Source organism: Hemitrygon akajei, chromosome 5, assembly GCF_048418815.1.
Source record: "Hemitrygon akajei chromosome 5, sHemAka1.3, whole genome shotgun sequence".
NCBI classification, from domain to species: domain Eukaryota; kingdom Metazoa; phylum Chordata; class Chondrichthyes; order Myliobatiformes; family Dasyatidae; genus Hemitrygon; species Hemitrygon akajei.
Genome location: NC_133128.1, coordinates 173,465,119 through 173,485,689, shown reverse-complemented (window position 1 = coordinate 173,485,689; position 20,571 = coordinate 173,465,119). Strand labels below are relative to the sequence as shown.

At 41.2% G+C, this 20,571-nt stretch overlaps 1 protein-coding gene across 1 annotated transcript in view; it reads right to left on the bottom strand.

Moving 5' to 3' along the window:
- Positions 1 to 20,571, bottom strand: part of col28a2a (collagen, type XXVIII, alpha 2a) — a 98,029-nt gene that overhangs the window by 11,570 nt on the left and 65,888 nt on the right. The window contains exons 22-30 of the mRNA XM_073047240.1: positions 19,942 to 20,010; positions 17,965 to 18,033; positions 16,205 to 16,273; positions 14,274 to 14,342; positions 9,392 to 9,460; positions 8,017 to 8,085; positions 7,799 to 7,867; positions 4,990 to 5,070; positions 1,357 to 1,392 (exon numbers count right to left, since the gene is read on the bottom strand). Of these exons, the coding sequence (XP_072903341.1) occupies positions 1,357 to 1,392; positions 4,990 to 5,070; positions 7,799 to 7,867; positions 8,017 to 8,085; positions 9,392 to 9,460; positions 14,274 to 14,342; positions 16,205 to 16,273; positions 17,965 to 18,033; positions 19,942 to 20,010 (600 nt within the window). The remainder of the gene's footprint in view (positions 1 to 1,356; positions 1,393 to 4,989; positions 5,071 to 7,798; positions 7,868 to 8,016; positions 8,086 to 9,391; positions 9,461 to 14,273; positions 14,343 to 16,204; positions 16,274 to 17,964; positions 18,034 to 19,941; positions 20,011 to 20,571) is intronic.

Sequence of the window (20,571 nt, the reverse complement as noted above, 5' to 3'; positions counted from 1 at the left end):
CCACTCAGCGAGGTTTTTCGGGGACAACGTGGTTCCGTAGTGCTGTTACACCGCTGGCAGCCAGCTGCTCCAGTTTCCTCCCACGTTCCAAAGACGTTCGGGTTAGTAGGTAATTGGTCACATGGGTGTAATTGTGTGCAACATACACAATAGGGCTGTTATGATGCTGTATCTATAGATTAATAATTAATTTAAATCCTCTCTTTCATTTTCATGCACTAATGGCTATCTCTTTATTTTCTAAAAAACTATTCATTTCTTTACTGAATACATGCAGTGACTGAGCAACCACAGCCATCCTCGGTAGAGAATTACAATGAGTCAGTATTCTGCAGATAAAATTTTCTTCACTAATCTATTATGAATGGCATCTCCTTGCTTTGAGACGTGACTACTGGTTGTAAACTTCCCAGGTAAAAGAAGCATCATTCCTACATCTAATTGTTAAGCCCTTGAAGAGTTCTGAGCATTTCAATGTGATCACCTTTTAGTTTTGCAAACTCAAGATAGTACAGGGCCTTCATGCATTCTAGGAATCAGTCTGGTGAACCTTTACTGCACTCGCTGTATTGCAAGTTATGCTCTTCCTTAGGAATGAAGACTAGACTTTCAACACAGTATGCTCGGGCTCTCTATAATTGGGGCAACACATCTCTACTCTTGAACTCAAATCTTGTTTTAAGAGGCCAACATACTGTTGTCTTCCTAATAGCTTGCTGAACTGTCATCTTAACTTTCACTGATTTGTGCACAAGGACACCCAGTTCACTCCCAATTGCAACATCTTTCAATTTCTCACCTTTAAAAACACCCTGCTTCTATTTTTCTACCATCTCTTATTAAAACAACATAATTCACATAAACAATATATTCACATATTAAAACAACATAATAAAACAACATATGGAGGCATATGTTGCCTCCAGCAACATAATTCATTGCTCATCCACACAATAATTGCACAGAATGTATTTTGACTGCATCTGGTCAGTATTAACAGTTCATTTGGCATTATTTTTGCTGACAGCAAATGTGGAGACCAGGAAATGCTTTATGATTCCAGTACAATAATTAAATGTCAACACCTTCCCTCACCAAATGAAAAGATTGAAGTGTATGTCCATAATTGTTTAATTTTTTATTGATGATTTTAACAAAAATTTAAAGGCAGGTGCTGAGCTCATATACAATTAATGTGCTTCCCCTATTTTGTTTTCCCCCAAACTAAAAACTATCATAAAATTATTTATCTTGGAGGTTTTAAATTTACTAATATCTAGTATGTTATATATTGTCAAATTACTTACTGATATGTAGATAATGATATAACCATGCACAAAAATATTAGTAACTCACTGTTAAGCCAGGATCACCCTTTGCTCCAGGCCTTCCCTAAACAATTTGAAGTCAAAATAAACATTAGGCAGAATTAGCACAAAATGCAGCAACCAAAAGATAGTGCTATGAACTATTTTACCACATTTCTCACATTGTGATGAATAAAATACTGGTAATAATTTTAACCTGGAAGAGTAACAGTGAGTGAGGAATACTCCAGATGAAGATACAGATAATGCATTTGGTGCACTAGGAATATGAGGTGTCTGATGGTGTAATGGCACTAGCACTGGACTTTGAGGCCAATGGTTCCGAGTTTGAATCCACCTGGGCAGCAGCAGTATCTGTGTGGAAGGAAGGCCAAGTAATCTACTTCCATATCTTGCCATGAAAATCCAGTGGACAACTACACTATCCTTAGGGTCGCCGTGAGTCACCAACTCGACAGCACTCAACAACAACAGGAATAAAAACATAAACAAAAGATAGTTGATTTGCCTCAATACTAAGTGGTAGTACAGCTACCCACAAAAATGGCAGGATTTTGCAAGGTGAAATCAAAAAAGAGGTCTCTTGAATATTTCTTGCTGGTGTTCAGAAGACAAGCCCTACTTCTCCCAAGGTGTAATGAAACCTTATACTTTAACGGGCTTCATCTAGGCGAGCTCTTTTCTGTTGCTGGTTATCTTTTGCAGCTTTGAAGTGCTTATCACAACTTTTTCTTTAAATTATTCACTATTTAAACCAAATGTGTGAAAGCCTTCTCTACCAGTGCCTGAGAAACAAGATATTTCTCCACTCCCTTGGGAAGCACGGTTAACTCCTCTGCTTCTCAATGAACCCACCACAACTTATTGCAGCTTCCGATTCTTTAGTCAGTCCCTCTCATTGAATTGAATTGAATGATCTTTATTGTCGTTATACATAGGTACGATGAAACTCTGTTTGGCTTCCTCTCAGGCAATTAAATAAAGTGGTAGATAAAAACAAGACAGTAATAGAAAAACAGTATTAAATAGATAAGTAGCAGAAAATAAGTTGCAACAGCACCAGAACATCACAGAAATGCACAAAGTGCCATTAGTGCAAGTATTTGAGTCCTTGTGTGTGCATGTGTGTGCTCACAGTTTCAGTCATTGTTCTGTGGGAGTGGTGTAATGGAGGCCACAGCTCTGGGGTAGAAGCTGTTCCTCAGTCTATTTGTTCTGGCTTTTAGTGTCCTGAACCTTTTGCTGGACGGCAGCGGGGTCAAGCAGGGAGTGGCCAGGGTGTGTGGTGTCTCTGGTTATGCTGATTGCTTTCCTCCTGAGTCTGCTGGAGTAGATGGTGTCCAATCCTGGGAGCTCCATCCTGACAATTCGCTGGGCCGCCTTCACCACGCGGTGCAGGTCTTGTTGCTCAGTGGCTGTGCAGCTGGCATACCACACGGTGGCGCTGTTGGTCAGGATGGCTTCAATTGTGCTTCTGTAGAAGTTAAGCAACAGCTTTTGTGGGAGTTTGGCCTGTTTCAGCTTTCTGAGGAAGAAGAGTCTTTGTTGTGCCTTTTTTACAAGCAGCGAAGTGTTGGTGGTCCATGTCAGCTGTTTTGACAACATAACTCCAAGGAACTTTAGGTTTTCCACACTTTCCACTACCTCTCCATGTATATGGAGGGGAGTGTGTACTCTGTCCTTTGATCTCCTGAAGTCAATGATCATCCCTTTTGTTTTAGAAGTGTTAAGGACCAGGTCGTTGTCCTTACACCACTCCGTCAGATGATCCTTGTAAAACCTTTGCTTCATCTCTGGTGCTGATGCACCATCAATAACTCTCTCTGAGACGTAAAGGTGAGATATCGGCTTTTATTGACTGGAAGAAGGAACAAGAAGTGGTTGACCACCATACTACATCCTGGAGAAAGAGAGGCCGGGCTCAGACCTCAATCGCCTTTATACCGGGGTCTGTGGGAGGAGCCACAGGAGCAGTCAGCAGGGGGCGTGTCCAGACAGGTATATGTAGTTCACCACAGGTGCTCTCAGCCTTATCAATGTAAACGGAGGCAAATGGGGCTGACAAACAACTCGCATCCTCAAGGGGGAGTGGAATTCAGAAGAAAATGCCTTTAATACTGGCATTAGGTAAGGAATGAGAGACATCAGGCATATTGAACAGATTGATATTGTTACGAATGTGCCACAACTCTGAGGGGCCGAAGGGTACAAAGTAGCCCCCTCCTTTTTGAGAATCGCAAGATCACTATTAATTCGGGTCTGGGACCCAGGAAATGAGAGAGAATCCTCAAGGTTTTTGGAATGTGTCCTGGCCCCTCAGCGATACAAAGCCACGGATAACGGCCATTGTCTCTTGGAGACAGAATTGTGTATTGAGTACTGTTCTATTCATTGAAGCCCTCAGGGGGTGACCTGAGTGGGCTGGTTGAGGGATTGTATCATCCCAACCTGATTGACATCTGAGACCCCGTGAGTAAGGATAAAAGAGGGTCTGGGGAACAACCCCTTTAGACACACCAGGAGAAACGTATGAGACTGGTGGAGGCTTGTGTGTGTGTCCATCCTTGCCCGGATGACAAGTCCTCCACGGAACGGCCTCGCTAAAGGACGAATACGGATCAAGAGCGGATAAAGGAAAGTTGGCAAGTTCTATTCTCAAAACCTCTCTCTCTCTCTCTCCAACAATTGAAAACCCAGCAGTCCCCAAAGGCTGCAGCCTGCATGAACTGAGTGACTTTTATATTTCCATCGGACAATACATTATCCCCTAGACAATGATAGAGCTATTTCTTATTGATTATTATTATACCCGCACTTTTAGATTTAGTATTGACGACGTATATTATCTGTATGTTTGCATTGATATTATTTTTGTGTATTTTTACCAATAAATACTGTTAAAAATAGTACCACCAGACTTCAACGGACCTCTCTATCTTTGCTGGTAAGTGACCCAGTTAAGGGGTTCATAACAATATAAGAAAGGTGAATAGGGGAAGAAGGCAGATCTCTTAACAATACTCCAACTGCATAACTGTTTACAAAATCATTTATTTTCAGTGAAGTACTAGTTCTGTTCAGGTGCCTTGCTGTTCAGCGTGGGCGATCATGTCTCTCCATCCATCACGGTCCCTGACTCTCTGAATTGTAGTTGTTGTCTCCCCTGTTTCCAACCATGAAGTTAATCCATCTATCATTTTCATTCTCTGCCTGGCTCTGCTTCTTTTTCCTTCTAGCTTTCCAGTTGTAACTAAATGTTCTAATGTCTCTCGTCGCATGACATGTCCAAAGAATTTTGATTGCTGCTTTCTGATTTTTTTTTAAAGTAGTGTACGTTTTGTTTATGTTTTCTGTAGAACTTCTTCATTGGTTATCCTGTCCATATATGATATGCATAGCATTCTTCTGAGGAATCACATCTGTGCTGCAATAGCAATGGCAAGAACAGCATTTACAGAAATGAGAAACATCCTAACGAACAAGAAAATAGCAATTGACATTCGCCTTAGAACTCTTAGCTGCTACATTCTTCCTATATTGATGTATGGCTGCGAGTCATGGACCATCACAAATGCAATGGAAAAAAGAATCAATGCAGCATAAGTACGAGTAAGAAAGAATAAAAATAATTCATTCAAAACAGGAAGAATTATGAACTTACAGTTGCACCAGCAGAACCAGTATCACCAACATCTCCTTTACTTCCCTTCTGACCTCGCTCACCTGTCAAACCACGGTCACCCTATAGTACAGAGCAAAATGATATATTAATATTGAAATAATTTACTTATTTTCTCCATTTTTACACCTGGGATTAAAACATAGTGGATAAATTTAACTACTTTTAAACAAAAAATATATTGCTCATGACATTGTTAGAAATAGCTGGACGTTGCAACATTTTCTATAGAAATCTCTTTCTCATAAGAGTATAAACTGTCTGATGTAATGTCAGATACTTTTTACTCAATGAGCCAACTCCACCTTAATTCTTGTACGATTACTTAACCAGATTGTTGCCTTCCCTAAACATTTGTCATTAATGAATCCAGTAGTCAGTACAATGGGGAGAGAAATTCATCTTTACCATTGGCACTAAATACAGCCATGTCCATAAGTCGTATTTAGCTTTACACATTTGGTCCATTCACTTCCATAGAACGGAACACGTGGAGGCCAGTGCTGTCAAATGAAGATGATTTCTTCCATTGAAAAAAATCTGTCAGCAATATTTTTTAAATAATTTATATTTCCTTTAAGTATATACAGTGGATTCTGGTTAATTGGGACACATCCGAACCAGTACATTAAGCAACTGCCCCAATTATCCAAAGTTTCATGGAAATCATTAGACATAAAAAAGACAAACTGAGTAATGAATTATGTATTTAAATGAAATACAGTGCAAATTAGAACACTGCCAATACTACTACAGAACTATAAACTGTGTATTAGTTCCTAATGGTCATCAATGGAGGAATTCAACCAGTGTACGCTGCTGTGCAGACACCTAGTGCATTTAATGGACTGCCTTCATATACAGTACAATGCTTTCAATGATTGCATCCTCAAAATCTTCATTTTCATTGTAACATTCATGTTAATACCTTCAAATTATTCATAGTTCCTAACTTGTGGAAACTTAGGTAAGTCGTTTTGTTTTCATTTCTGGCTGTATCTGGCATCTCCAAGCCTGAACGCTTGAAACATCAGTGAGCAAAACAGCTCTGAATTGTCTTACTGCTTATTTCTCGCCAACTACCAGTGACAAAAATCACTGCCTTTTGAACACAAATACATGCAACTGAAGCTATTTAAAAACTGTTTGCTCTAAGCATGGTGCAGTGTTTAATAGCCACACGAGTGAATGTGACTGACGCTAGTTAGAAACTGTTCAGGAACAGTAGAATCCCAAGTGAACGAAGGGAATCTCGGCAATTTTCTCGATTAGTTTTTGTTCTTTAAGAGTTGCCCCAAATAAGTGGCTGCCCCGATTAACCAATGTGTCAATTAACCCACTGTATTAGAATTATAGACTTTTACAGTAGAGGAGTACATTTCAAATCTTGCTGGCCAACATTAATTTGACTCTCTTAAAAATGCCAATTGAACCAAATTCTTCAGTTTGTCATGCTTCTAATTTTGTAAAATTTCTGTTCACATCATCAGGTCTCATGTTTGGTACATAAAATAATTCTATTTCTCAGTTTAAAGACCAGCAGGATATTAACTTTCATCTCTAAGCAACATGCATATCCACACAAGTTAATGAAAAATGAAATAGGACTTCATGGGACCAGGGCATCATCCGGACAGTCTACAAGCACAATGGAAGTAGAGGGAGTAACTTCCACTAGGGTTCACCACTTCTGCTTTTCAGTGCCTCTCCTCAGCTTCGTCATTACTTCTTCTACTCCTGGGGTTACTTGCATCGATTTTCTTTGTAAACAGAACTAAGTCCCGAATCAAGCAACATTAATCCTTCCATACAGACAAGAACCTGCAGCAGATAGTGAGGTCAGTTGAGAAGATCATCGGGGTCTCTCTTCCCGCCATCACGGACATTTACACTACACGCTGCATCCGCAAAGGAAACAGCATTATGAAGGAACCCATGCACCCCTCATACAAACTCTTCTCCCTCCTACCGTCTGGGAAAAGGCTCTGAAGCATTCGGGCTCTCACGTAACAGTTTCTTCCCCCAAGCTATCAGACTCCTCAATACCTGAAGCCTGGACTGACACCTTGCCCTATTGTCCTGTTTATTATTTATTGTAATGCATGCACTGTTTTTGTGCACTTTATGTAGTCCTGTATAGGTCTGTAGTCTAGTGTAGCTTTCTCTGTGTTGTTTTTTTTTTTACGTAGTTCAGTCTAGTTTTTGTACTGTGTCATGTAACACCATGGTCCTGAAAAACGTTGTCTCATTTTTACTATGTACTGTACCAGCAGTTATGGTCGAAATGACAATAAAAGTGACTTGACTTGAAACTTACACTTGATTACTTCTGAAATAACTGATCAAGAACCATGTCAACCATCAAGTACAGGGTAATGGATTGTTGCCTTGAAAAGATGTGCTGAATTATCAGTTTCTGTGCTACATGACTCTATCAGTGTTTGGCAGGAGAAAATTAGAGCTTCTGCTCTTCAAGGAAGCTTTAATTTCTGTAATAAATCTCCAGCTGACTGGTAACTTTGAAGACTATTTTGTATCTGTTTGACTCATGGGTTCGCTGTGAGAAAGACCACAACGGCAGTGTTGGCTATGCATTAATTGCTGTTGGCAATAGTTCTTCAAACCTGCATTGGAATGATGTCATCGTCAGTAAGTAGGAGACATTTCTGGTCTATTTGTATATCTGTGTACTTGTAATGCTACTGTGGCACAGTAATTTCCTTTGAGATCAATAAAGTATCTATCAATCTATCGCACAAGACAAATACAAAGCCATAAATTGCTCACGTACCTTGGGTCCCAAAAGCCCTTCCCCTGGTGGCCCACGAGGTCCTATCAGTCCTTGAAAACCTTGATCCCCCTATCAGACAAATAGCTTCAATTTAGTTTTCTACATTAATAAAATTAGAACTTTTCTCTTTTTAAATGATTCAGATGTATTGTAGTTAAGTAGAAATTCTGAAATTTTTCTTAACACATCTGGTTTTGCTTATGTTTCATTCTACCCACCTTAGGTCCCTGAATGCCTTCCCCTGGAGGGCCTTGGGGCCCAGGTGGTCCGGGCCTTCCTGCTACTCCCTAAAGTGCAATAAAAGACTGAAACTGTTTCACACAAAAAAAAAATCATCTGAAGGCAGTGTTTAAATTTGACAATCCCTGAAAATGGCAACAGAGAACATAATGTATAATTAACCTATCAGAGTTTAAAACTTTTTAATTTTTGCTTATTAAAGCCAGGAGTAGAGATTTGATAATGGTATATCACCATCACTAGTTAAGACAAGTCAGTTTTGCTCTTAGGTGATCTATATTTCATAAAAAGAAAATGCAATCTGACTAAAGCTGTTATTAGCTGACATTCTTCGAGTGAAGGTGATTTGGGAAACATAATATGGGATAGCAGAGAGAGAAAGAGAGAGAGAGAGCTTCATATCTGTGTATTTGTGAATATTGTATGGGTAGTTTTGGTGGATGAAAAGAACATCAGGAACATGCTTAGGAGTCACTAAATCAGACAACCTTGAAGTTATTGGATAAGATTGCAGCCTTCAGAATCAGAACACAGTGTCAGAAGAATTTCAGTGACTCACATAAGTGGTTAATGTCAGGAAATATGACATCAAGTACCATATCTTACCACCTCGCTACCAGTCCCAGACACTACTCAATTCACGGTGTCCTCTTTGCTCACTGACTGTCAATCTCCATTTCATTCAGTGCTTCACTGCACCCCTCATGCACTTAGCTCTGATGTGATACTGACAACCAAAACTCATGGTTTCCACATCAAAAGAGAGGGATTGAAAACAAGAAACTACTAGCCAGTTGCCTTAACATTTGTTACTCACTTATTTAATGGAACATTCTCAGAATGCAAGGAGTTTTGGAAATTAAAAGCAATGTATCAAATATCTCACTCGCCTTTACTTTTAATACCCAAAGATGAAGTCCATTAGAATCCAGAAATCACTGAAGGGCAGCTTGTTCAGAAGTTCCCTTGAGATTGTAATTTTCCTGAATGTTTGCCTTCCTTCCAGTTTGTATTTTTCAGCCGATTTTAATATATTACCTATATCATCTATAGAGAAGGATTATTTTTGTTGAATTCTTCTGCTATATCTTGTTTTCCATAAACCATTTTCCTAGACTCATTTTCTATTAGACCACCAACTACTCTGCTAACTCTTCTTTTCCCCAAATATGTATACAAACTTCAACTATATTTTTACATTTCTGGTGTGTTTTATCTTCATTTTCTTCTTTTTGTATCAATCTTTTACTCATATTTTGTCCAATCATTTGACCTGCCACTCATCTCAAAGTTTCAATTTGGGAGAGCTTAACGAGTAGACGAAAATCAGAATCCAAATGCAACTTGTGGTACCTTCTGACCTTGAAGTCCTTTTCCTGGAGGTCCAGCCAAGCCATTTGGCCCTCTGACTCCTGGATCTCCCTAAGACATAACAATTATTAGTGAGGATTGTCATGCAGCTTGGAAATCTCTTTGACCTTCCAAACACTACCAGCTTGCCATGACCTTCAACTTCTCTAGTTCCATGGTTCAATTTAATATCAGAGAATGTATATAGTATGCAACCTGACATTCTTGCTCTTTGCAAACATCCATGAAACAGAAGAAAAACCCTCAAAGAATGAGTAAGAGAAATTCATTTTTTTTGGTGGGAATGATGTTAGAACCCCAAAGCCCCCCTCTCACGTACAAGCAGCAGCGAGCATCAACCCTCCCCCTCCTCCCACCTCTCTCAGCAAGAGCAGCAACTTCCTCACCCACCAGCTATAGCAAAGCCCCCAAAAAGACCACGATCTAGAATCCATCAAAAAAAACACTGTCCACTGCAACATCCCACAGATTCTCTCTCTCTCACTAATGAGGGAGAGAGAGGCATCGCTCCTGCCACAGCAAGAGGGGAGGTCAACAGCTCACTGTTTCGATGTTACAACCAGTTGACAGTGGTTTAAAATCCAGTAGGGTGGCAGCGTGGAAAGGAATGGAGGGAGGGAGATGGGGGGGATCTCAACTTACAAGATTCTCATCCCTCTAAGTTGTGGGAACACCACATTTTAAAAGTGACCAGCAAGCAGAATTGGGGAAATTAGGCAGGTAAAACTAAACTACCCCTTTCTCACAATATTTCACCTGCCAGTTGGTGGGAAATAAAAATGACGAGGAATATTTTGAGATTGTAGTCCAGATAAAAATTACGTGTGACATACATAGGAATCTAGATTAACTGTTATTTCCACTTCAGTGATGTAACAGCACAATTGAATCCAGGAGGGCAAAGTATAGAGCAAAAAAATCGCTGACTTCCAGTCTTGTTTCAATTTACATTCATTTACTTTAATAAATTATGATTTGAACAGTCACACAGTCCTGACAGCAAAACATATCAGAACATTTAATGGAGAGGTTACCACTTAAAAAAAAAATACTGTATCCACTTTACGGATGAGGGTGTTACGAGCTCATCCTCTATTGCCCTTGCAAAATAATGGCGACCCATCTTCTTCACTCATTGCAGTCCATCCACAGAAGATACTTCCACAGTGTTAGAACCATAGCACATTACAGCACAGAAAACCATTTTTCTGTCTAATCCCACTGACCTGCACCTGGCCCATATCCCTCCATACACCTCTCATCCATGTACCTGTCCAAGTTTTTCTTAAATGTTAAAAGCATTTACAACTTCATCTGGCAGCTCATTCCATACTCCCACCACTCTCTGTGTGAAGAAGCCTCCCCTAATGTTCCCTTTAAACTTTTCCACCTTCACCTTTAGCCCATGTCCTCTAGTATTTTTCTCCCCTAGCCTCAGTGGAAAAGGCCTGCTTGCATTCACTCTATCTATACCCATTATAATTTTATATACCTCTATCAAGTCTCCCCTCATTCTTCTACGCTCCAGGGAATAAAGTCCTAACCTATTCAACCTTCCTCTGTAACTCATTTTCTTAAGTCCTGGTAACATCCTTGTAAACCTTCTCTGCACTCTTTCAACCTTATTAATATCCCTCTTGTAATTCGGTGACCAAAACTGCACACAATACTCCAAATTCAGCCTCACCAATACCTTACACAACCACACCATAACATTCCAACTCTTATACTCAATACTTTGATTTATAAAGGCCAATGTACCAAAAGCTCTCTTTACTACCCTATCTAACCTGTGATGCCACTTTTAGGGAATTTTGTATCTGTATTCTTAGATCCTTTTGTTCTACTGCACTCCTCAGTGCCCTACCATTTACCTTGTATGTTCTACCTTGGTTTTTCCTTCCAAAGTGCATTACCTCACACTTGTCTGTATTAAAATCCATCTGCCATTTTTCAGCCCATTTTTCCAGCTGGTCCAGATCCCTCTGCAAGCTTTGAAAACCTTCCTCACTGTCCACTACACCTCCAATCTTTGTATTATCAGCAAATTTGCTGATCCAATTTGCCACAATATCATCCAGATCAGTGATATAGATGACAAATAAAAATGGACCCAGCACTGATCCCTGTGGCACACCACTAGTCACAGGCCTCCACTCAGAGAAGGAATCCTTCACTACCACTCTCTGACTTCTCCCATTGAGCCAATGTCTAATCCAATTTACTACCTCTCCATGTATGCCTAGCGACTGAATCTTCCTAACTAACCTCCCATGCGGGACCTTGTCTTACTGAAGTCCATGTAGACAACATCCGCTGCCTTCCCTTCATCCACTTTCCTTGTAACCTCTTCGAAAAGCTCTAATAGCTCTTAAACATGACCTACCACACACAAAGTCCTGTTGATTCTCCCTAATAAGTCCCTGTCTATCTAAATACTTGTAGATCTTATCTCTTAGTACTCCTTCCAATAATTTACCCACTACCGACATCAAACTTACTGCCCTATAATTTCCTGGATTACTTTTAGAGCCTTTTTTAAACAATGGAACAACATGAGCTATCCCCCTATCCTCCGGCACCTCACCCATAGATACCGACATTTTAAATATATCTGCCAGGGCCCCTGCAATTTCAACACTAGTCTCCTTCAAGGTCTCAGGGAATACCGTGTCAGGTCCTGGGGATTTATCTACTCTGATTTGCCTCAAGATAGCAAGTACCTCCTCCTCTTCAATCTGTATAGGTTCCATGACCTCACCTCTTGTTTGCCTTATTTCCATTGACTCCAGGCCAGTTTCCTTAGTAAATACAGATGCAAAAAAAACATTTAAGATCTCCCCCATTTCTTTTGGTTCCATACATAGCCAACCACTCTGATCTTCAAGAGGACCAATTTTATCCCTGACTATCCTTTTGTTCTTAACATACCTGTAGAAGCTCTTAGGATTATCCTTCACCTTGACTGCCAAAGCAACCGCATGTCTTCTTTTAGCCCACCTGATTTCTTTCTTCAGTATTTTTTTGCACTTTTTATACTCCTCAAGCACCTTATTTGCTCCCTATTTCCTATACATGTCATACATCTCTCTCTTCTTTATCAGAGTTCCAGTATCCCTAGAGAACCAAGGTTCCTTATTCTTATTCACTTTGCCTTTAATCATGACAGGAACATACAAACTCTGCACTCTCAAAATTTCTCCTTTGAAGGCCTCCCACTTTCCAACGACATCCTTGCCAGAGAACAACCTGTCCCAATCCATACTTTTTAGATCCTTTCTCATTTCTTCAAATTTGGCCTTTTTCCAGTTTAGAACCTCAACCCGAGGACCAGATCTATCTTTATCCATGATCAAGTTGAAACTAATGGTGTTATGATCACCAGAACCAAAGTGCTCTCCCACAAACACTTCCATCACCTGTCCTAACTTGTTTCCTAATAGGAGATCTAATATTGCATCCTCTCTAGTCGGTACCTCTACATACCGATTTAGAAAACTTCCTGAACACATTTTACAAACTCTAACCTGTCTAGACCTTTAACAGTATGGGAGTCCCAACACGTGGAAAATTAAAATCCCCTACTATCACAACTTTATGTTTCCTGCAGTTGTCTGCTATCTCTCTGCAGGTTTGCTCCTCCAATTCTCGCTGACTATTGGGTGGTCTATAATACAACCCCATTAATGTGGTCATACCTTTCCTGTTTCTCAGCTCCACCCATATGGCCTCGGTGGACAAGCTCTCTAATCTGTCCTGCCTGAGCACTGCTGGAACATTTTCCCTGACTAGCAACGCCACCCTCCACCCCCCACCCTTCATCCCTCTGCCTCTATCATGTCTGAAAAATCAGAACCCTGGAACATTAAGCTACCAGTCCTGCCCCTCCTGTAGCCAAGTTTCACTAATGGCTACACTGTCATAATTCCACTTGTCAATCCATGCCCTCAGCTCATCAGCCTTCCCCACAATACTCCTCGCATTGAAATAGACACACTTCAGAAGATTATTACCACCACACACAACCTTTCTATTTGCGACTTTGCACGAAACTTTAACATCATTTATTTTCACCCATGCCCCAGTATCTACTCTGGCACTCTGGTTCCCATCACTCTGCAAATCTAGTTTAACTCCCTCCCCCCCAATAACACTAACAATCCTCCCTGCAGGGATATTGGTCCCCCTGTGTTTCAGGTGTAACCTGTCTCTCTTGTACAGGTCCCACCTGCCCCAGAAGAGGTCCCAATGATCCTGAAATCTGAAACCCTGCCCCCTACACCAGTTCCTCAGCCACATGTTCATCCTCCAGAGCATCCTATTCTTACCCTCACTGGCACGTGGCACAGGTAGCAATCCGGAGATTACTACCCTTGAGGTCCTGTTTTTTAACTTCCTATCAAGCTCTCTATACTCACTCTTCAGGACTTCCTCACACTTTCTTCCTATGTCATTCGTACCGACGTGTACCATGACATCTGACTGCTCACCCTCCCATTTCTGAATGCTGTGCACGCAATCAGAGACATCCCTGACCCTGGAACCCGGGAGGCATCAAACCATCTGGGAGTCTCTGTCCTGACCACAGAACCTCCTGTCTGTACCTCTAACTATCGAGTCCCCTATCACAACTGTTCTCCTCTTCTTCCCTCTCCCTTCTGCACTGCAGAACAACTGCAGTGTTGTTAGGTAAGGATTCATACCTAATTCTGCTGACGGGACAACAATATTCACTTGCGAGTGAATTGATGGGGAATCTGCAGGTGGTAGTGTTCCCATGATGTGCAGATCATCAGACAGTAGCAAAACACTAACTAATTGAACAAGGAACATTTTTTTTCCTCTTGTGAATATAACAGGATACCTTTGGTCCCGGGAATCCAGTTCCTGCATGTCCCTGTTCTCCTGGAGGTCCTGGAAGACCTGGCCGACCCTTTTAATTAAATTAAAAAAATAATATTTAGTTTTCCCTCAATCTATATTCACAAACTTCCGCTGAGAACTCATGATTCCGTTAGATACACACAGAAGTTATTGTTTAATTAAGATGATAAATTTAAAAACTGGCCCAGCTTACTGAAATGCACTAAAGGTGAATGAAATTGCTTTTACTGATTTTTGAAGGAAAAGTGTTTAAAGGTAGTGTGGTAAACTATGTATACCTGTCTGGACACGCCCCTCTGCTGACTGTTCCTGTGGCTCCTCCCACAGACCCCTGTATAAAGGCGATTGGAGGCACTGCTCCCCCCTCAGTCTCTGAGATGCTGTGCTCTGTTTTGCTGCTAATAAAAGCCTATCGTTCGCCTCCCGTCTCCGAGAGTTATTGATGGTGCATCAGGTAGTTCCCAAGTTGCCTTCAGGTTTTTGCAGAAAAAACTCAGTGGTCTAACATATGCTAGAATTGACAGAGGCCAATCTGTCAAACATCCCATTTAATCCAAGAGATTATAAATCCACCCTGTGCATTAACAACAGTGACACCTCCCATCCTTCTAGGCTGATTGTCGTCTGCACACAACTTGACACAATAAATAATGTGACATTGAGGAATTCTGCCTCTCTCCCTGAAGAACAGGCAACTGTCTGGCTACAGCCTAAGTGAGGAGGATTCTAGCCAGTGTAAAGCCACGCACAGCTGTGGGGATGGACTACGTAACTGGTCAGGTATCAAGGGATTGTGTGGCCTAGCTAGCAGAGGTCTTAATGGATATTTTTAACATCTCTTTGAAACAGTCCATTGTCCCTGCAGGTGTCAAGGCAGCCACTATCATGCTGGTGCCCAAGACAGCGATGGTAACTGACCTAAACTGTTACTGCCCAGTCACACTGACTTCAACCGTCATGAAGTGCTTTGAGTGGCTGGTAATGGATCATATAAAATCTCACCCTCCAGCTACCTGTACACTGGACCTTTTCCAGTCCGGCTACTGCTCAGACTGTCCACTAATGACGCCAAAGCCCCGGCCCTCCACCCGGTCCTGTCCCACCTAGAAAATAATGTGTCATAAGTCAGGATGTTATTCATCGACTTCAACTCAGCGTTTAACACGATCATTCCTCAGAGGCTGGTAGATACTGTTCCTGTTGGGACTCAACACCCCTCTCTGTAACTGGATCTTGGACTTCTTGATGGAAAGACCACAGTCAATTCAAGTTGGCAGCAACATCTCAAACTCCGACATGCTGAACTCTGAAGCCCCCCAGGGCTGTGTACTCAGCCTGTTGCTGCTCACACTATTTGTGACATTTACCAGTACTGACGTAGATGAAGGGCATAAAGCATTCTTGAGGATCCCCACCACTCTTCCCACTATCTCTTTGACCTACAACCATCAGGACATTGGTACAAGAGTATCAGGACTAGAAATGCCAGACTGGGTAAAAGCTTCTTCCTTCCTGCCATGAGACTAATGAATACCCTGCCACAACCAAAGTCTTCTCACTGTACTGTTTACTATTTACCTGTCCTGTGCACTACATGCATTTTGAATTATATTTTATGAACATATTCATGGTTATAATTTGTTTTATGTACTGTGTGTGATAAATGTTTTGTGGGAGCACCATGTCCGGAGGAACATCGTTTCATTTGGTTGTGTGTATGTAAATTTAGATGACAATAAACTTGAACTTGGAATCGAACTTGAAGTAGTCTAGTGCTCCCTCCATTGGCCCAGTCTTCAAAATGCTAGGTATTTGAACGTGCCAGATTGTAAAACGCTAGAAGCATAGAAAAATGAGAAAAGACATGGATAAACTAAACTTAGTGAATTAACACTTAACATCATAACTTACAGGTGAGCCTGGAAAACCCTCTCCTTTAGGTCCAATGAGTCCAACTGGTCCTGGGTGACCACGCTCACCCTAATATTGAAGGTCATACATGTGGAAAAATTACTTCATATTGTAGATTATAAGTGTTTTCTCACACTTCATTGAAAAATAAACATTTTTTTTATTATTACAAGCAAATAACCTTTCATAATCCAAGCCCAAAATGAAAATTGGAGTTTGCACTTTTTTTTCTGACAATGTGTGGCTTCCTCAGGGCACTGCGGTTTCTTTCTCGTCCCCAAGGCGTGATGTGCAGGTGAGTGGGAGTATCTGGGAGGGTGGGTAGTGATGCTGGAGTGTGACAAGAGCTGACGGGGCAAGTGTGAAGAGTACAGTAAGAATAGTGTGAATTAATGCTTGATGGTCAATGTGGGCTCAGTAGGCCAGGAGATTTGTTTTGTATCGTATGACTCTAAAAGTACAATAGAATGAAAAGATCCCACAGGATCAAAGGTGTCTCTTCACTTCTGTAAGAAACAAGGATGACAAGTAAAGTCGTGTGTGAGATTGTGACTAGCTCTACACAAACTGTGCCAGATACCAGGACATGATTTCTTCCTACAGCCTATATATAGAAGCCTTGTATCTGTTCTCTATCTGCATTGTATTCTGTGTTGAGTGTTTATCATTATTTATTATGGTAACTAGTCACATGGGTGGGGGTGTGGTAAAAGCGAAGGGAATAAGTTACCATATTAATAATAAATCACCATAATAACTTTGTTTAGGGCAGCTTGCAGCTGGGGACTGATGAATGTCGTATCTTTTATTGATCACTCAATTACGCTTAATTTCACTTAGTTTCATCGCTTCAAGATAGCATGTTTGCTGATTTCCTATAAAGGATCGAATACATATTTTCGACTTTGGAACAATCATTATTGGAGCTGAGAGTAATGAAAGTATAACAAATTCGTGGGGTTGCCAGCAGTGGCAATGGTTTTGGTCAGAATTGCTCCTACATTCTAATATTTAATCTTGACCAGTTCCTCTTTAAAAGATAATTTTTTCATAATTCCGCATGGTGTATGCACAACTGACTAAGCCAGCAGTGCTGTGCTTGTTTATTGGACCACAGTACTCAAGTACACAAAATATTAAATTCACTTCGAACAGTAATAATGAACAAAAGTGCTCCTTCCTCAACACACACACAGTCAGACCTGCAGAAAATGCCAGCTCTTTTTTTTAATCATTTAAATACGAAGCTATTTTTTGTTGGGGATTCACTTTATAAAATACGGCTGAATTGCAGAAAGAAATTATGTACAATAAACAAAAAGTACGTTTATAATAACACACTAAATGCAAAAAAAACAGCATTTGGAGGTGGGGTGCAGCAAGTTTTCTTTTCCAGACTCTGCAGTGCGGAAAGCCATTGCTATTCTCTGTAATGCTCGTTCCCATCGAGCTTTTAACATCTTTCAGGGAAGGGACTCTGTCATCGGTCCTAATCTGCCATAAATGTGACTCTAGACCCTTAATAATGGTTAGACGCTTCAGTGTCTTCTGAAATAGCCCAACAACCTTTAGGGATCAACTGTTAAAGCAGGCTTTAGCAGTAACAAAATCCCCTGAAGTCATGACCGGAAATCAGAAATTCCTTGAAATCTTATTGAATTTCAAAATATATTCTCACTTTTACTGTCCTACTTTGAAAACCAGCAAATTATGACATTAGCCCTGTTTATAATAGTCTTAAAAATGTATTTATCTCCTACCTTAGGGCCCGGGATTCCTACTCCAGTTTCACCTACAGGACCCATGGGACCTGGGGGACCTGGATCGCCCTATACAAAACATTAATCAGTAAAGCACTATTAGAGTCAGAATCAGGTTTATTATTAATGACATATATTGTGAAATTTGTTCTTCATGCCAGCAGTACTGTGCAAGACATAAAAATTACGAAAAGTTCCAAAAATAGATAAATAGTGCAAAAGATGAATATCAAGGCTGCGTTTATGGGTTCATGGACCATCTAGCAATCTGATGATGGAGGGGAAGAAGCTGTTCCTAAAACACTGAGTGTGGGTCTTCAGCTCCTGTAACTCATTTCTGATGGTAGTCATGAGAAGAGGTCATATGCAGATGGTGAGAGTCCTTAATGATGGATGCTGTTTTCTTTTGAGGCATTGCCTCTTAAAGATTTCCTCAATGGGGAGGGTTGTGTCTGAAATGGAGCTGGCCGAGCCTACAATCCTCTGCAGCCTCGTTTGATCCTGTGCCTTACAGCAACCATGCAAGGCAGTGATGCAACCAGAATATTCTCCATTGTGGTACATCTGTAGAAATTTGCATGAGTTTCTTGTTTTCATACTAAATCTCCTTAAACTCCTAAAGAAGTTGACCTGCTGGGCATGGAAACCCTACCACAGCTATTGTGCCTCTAACTTTGCCTGGAATTACCTTTTCACTCTCATGATAGGTCGTATCTTGACCTTGTAGGGTTCTGGATTGCCTCTCTTGAATGCTACAAATGCAACAATCAACAGACTGCAAATCTAGTTCACTAAAGGCTCCTGGAAGTAAATGCCTGAATAAGGTCCAGTCCACCAAATCAAAACAATCCTGTAAATAGTCATCACGGTGCTGAGGCCCTCGGTCTCTGCCTGTATGCTGGGAGTAGGAGTACAGCCAGGCAATCAGACTTGCCAAAGTGCGGGCATGGGATGAAATGGTAACCGTTCTCAATGGTGGTGTAACAGTGATCGAGGGTGCGTGTTGGCTCCTTTGGCTCCGCAGGTGGCCGGTTGGTGTCAGAGACTTCTTCTAACTGGCCTGTTTGAAGTCCCATACAATGATTGGGAAGGCATCAGGGTGCACTGCCCTGAGATTGTTGATCACGGTGCTCAGCTCCTCCAGCGCCAGCCTGACGTGTGCCAGGGTGGAATGTACACTGCAACCAGGATGACGGCAGTGAACTTCCTCGGCAAACAGAAAGGGTGATACATGACCACCAGGTGGTACAGGTCATGGGGGCAGGACTGAGACAGAACTGCCATGCCCCTGCACCACGATGAAGCCAACATGAAGCAAACACCACTGCCTTTACCTGATGCTGCTACCCGGTCCATGGAGTGGATGGTGAAGCCCTGGGTTGGAGCACTGTGTCAGGAGTGCTGGGAGTGAACCAGACCTCTGAAAAGAGTAAACAACAGTTCCTGATGCCCCTCTAGTACTTCAATCTTGCTCTGAGGTCTTCAGTTTTACATATTGGCCTCCCTGACAGCCACGCTCCCTGAGACAATGGAGACGTTCCCTGAGCTTACACCCTCGGTGGTCTGGAGGCTCGAGACTGCAGGTTCTGAAGATAACCTGAAACGACGTTACTTACTACAGCCTCTGTGACTGTAGCATGTATATAATCTAAATACTTGGTAATTTAATTCTGTTCACTGGGTCACAAAGTGAAGAAAATTGCTAGAGACTCATCCAGACTTATCCTAACACATCCATTTAAAAAGGCAGGAGTCATCAAAGAAAGTTTATCTTCAATGTGAGATCTGGAAAGAGGAGATCAGTGTACGTTACATCTTTCATCTTGTTTTATAAATAGCCAGTTTGTGAGAAATTACTTGTTTTTCATTGCTATGAATAAATAGTTGGAAGAGTGTTTTTATAATATTTAGATTTATTGTTTGCCATTTATTTTCACAGGTACATGTTAATATTCTACCAAAATACACCGTGTGTACCTTCAATCCGATAATGCCTCGTCCTGGAAGGCCTGGCATTCCTAGGCGCCCTGCAGCACCTGGTTCACCCTAACAATACGAATCAAAACAAAACAGACGGTCAATTCTTAACCTGTAACTCCTTCAACGTGTGATCCATTTCCTTTAATAAAAATGGGTTAAGCTCAAATATGATTGACATGAAGTCAGATCAGACTGTTGCTTTTACAGAAGTTGTATTTGTAGTCAGCCTTCGCTGTGGAAAAGCCTCACCAGTTGTGGCCACAGTTGCCTCTTTTCTGCTAATGGTTTAAAGCACTGATCTCCTATATTTTCCCTGGCAACATCTTATACTGTCAGCATCAAATTGATAATGGAGACAATAGAGACTGCAAATACTGGAATCTGCAGCAACAGGCGATCTTCTGGAGCAATTCGGTGGGTTGAGCTGCATCTAAGTGAGGAAAGGAATTGTTGATATTTGGGGGCAGAAGTCCTGATGCACAGTTTTGACCCAAAATACAGATAATTCCTTTCTTCCCACAGATGCTGCTTGACCTCCTGAGTTCTTCCAGCAGATTGTTGCATCAAATTGATGATAGCTCTCTGTTGATATTCAGTAGAACGTTAATTTGTGCGTTTAATTTTAGA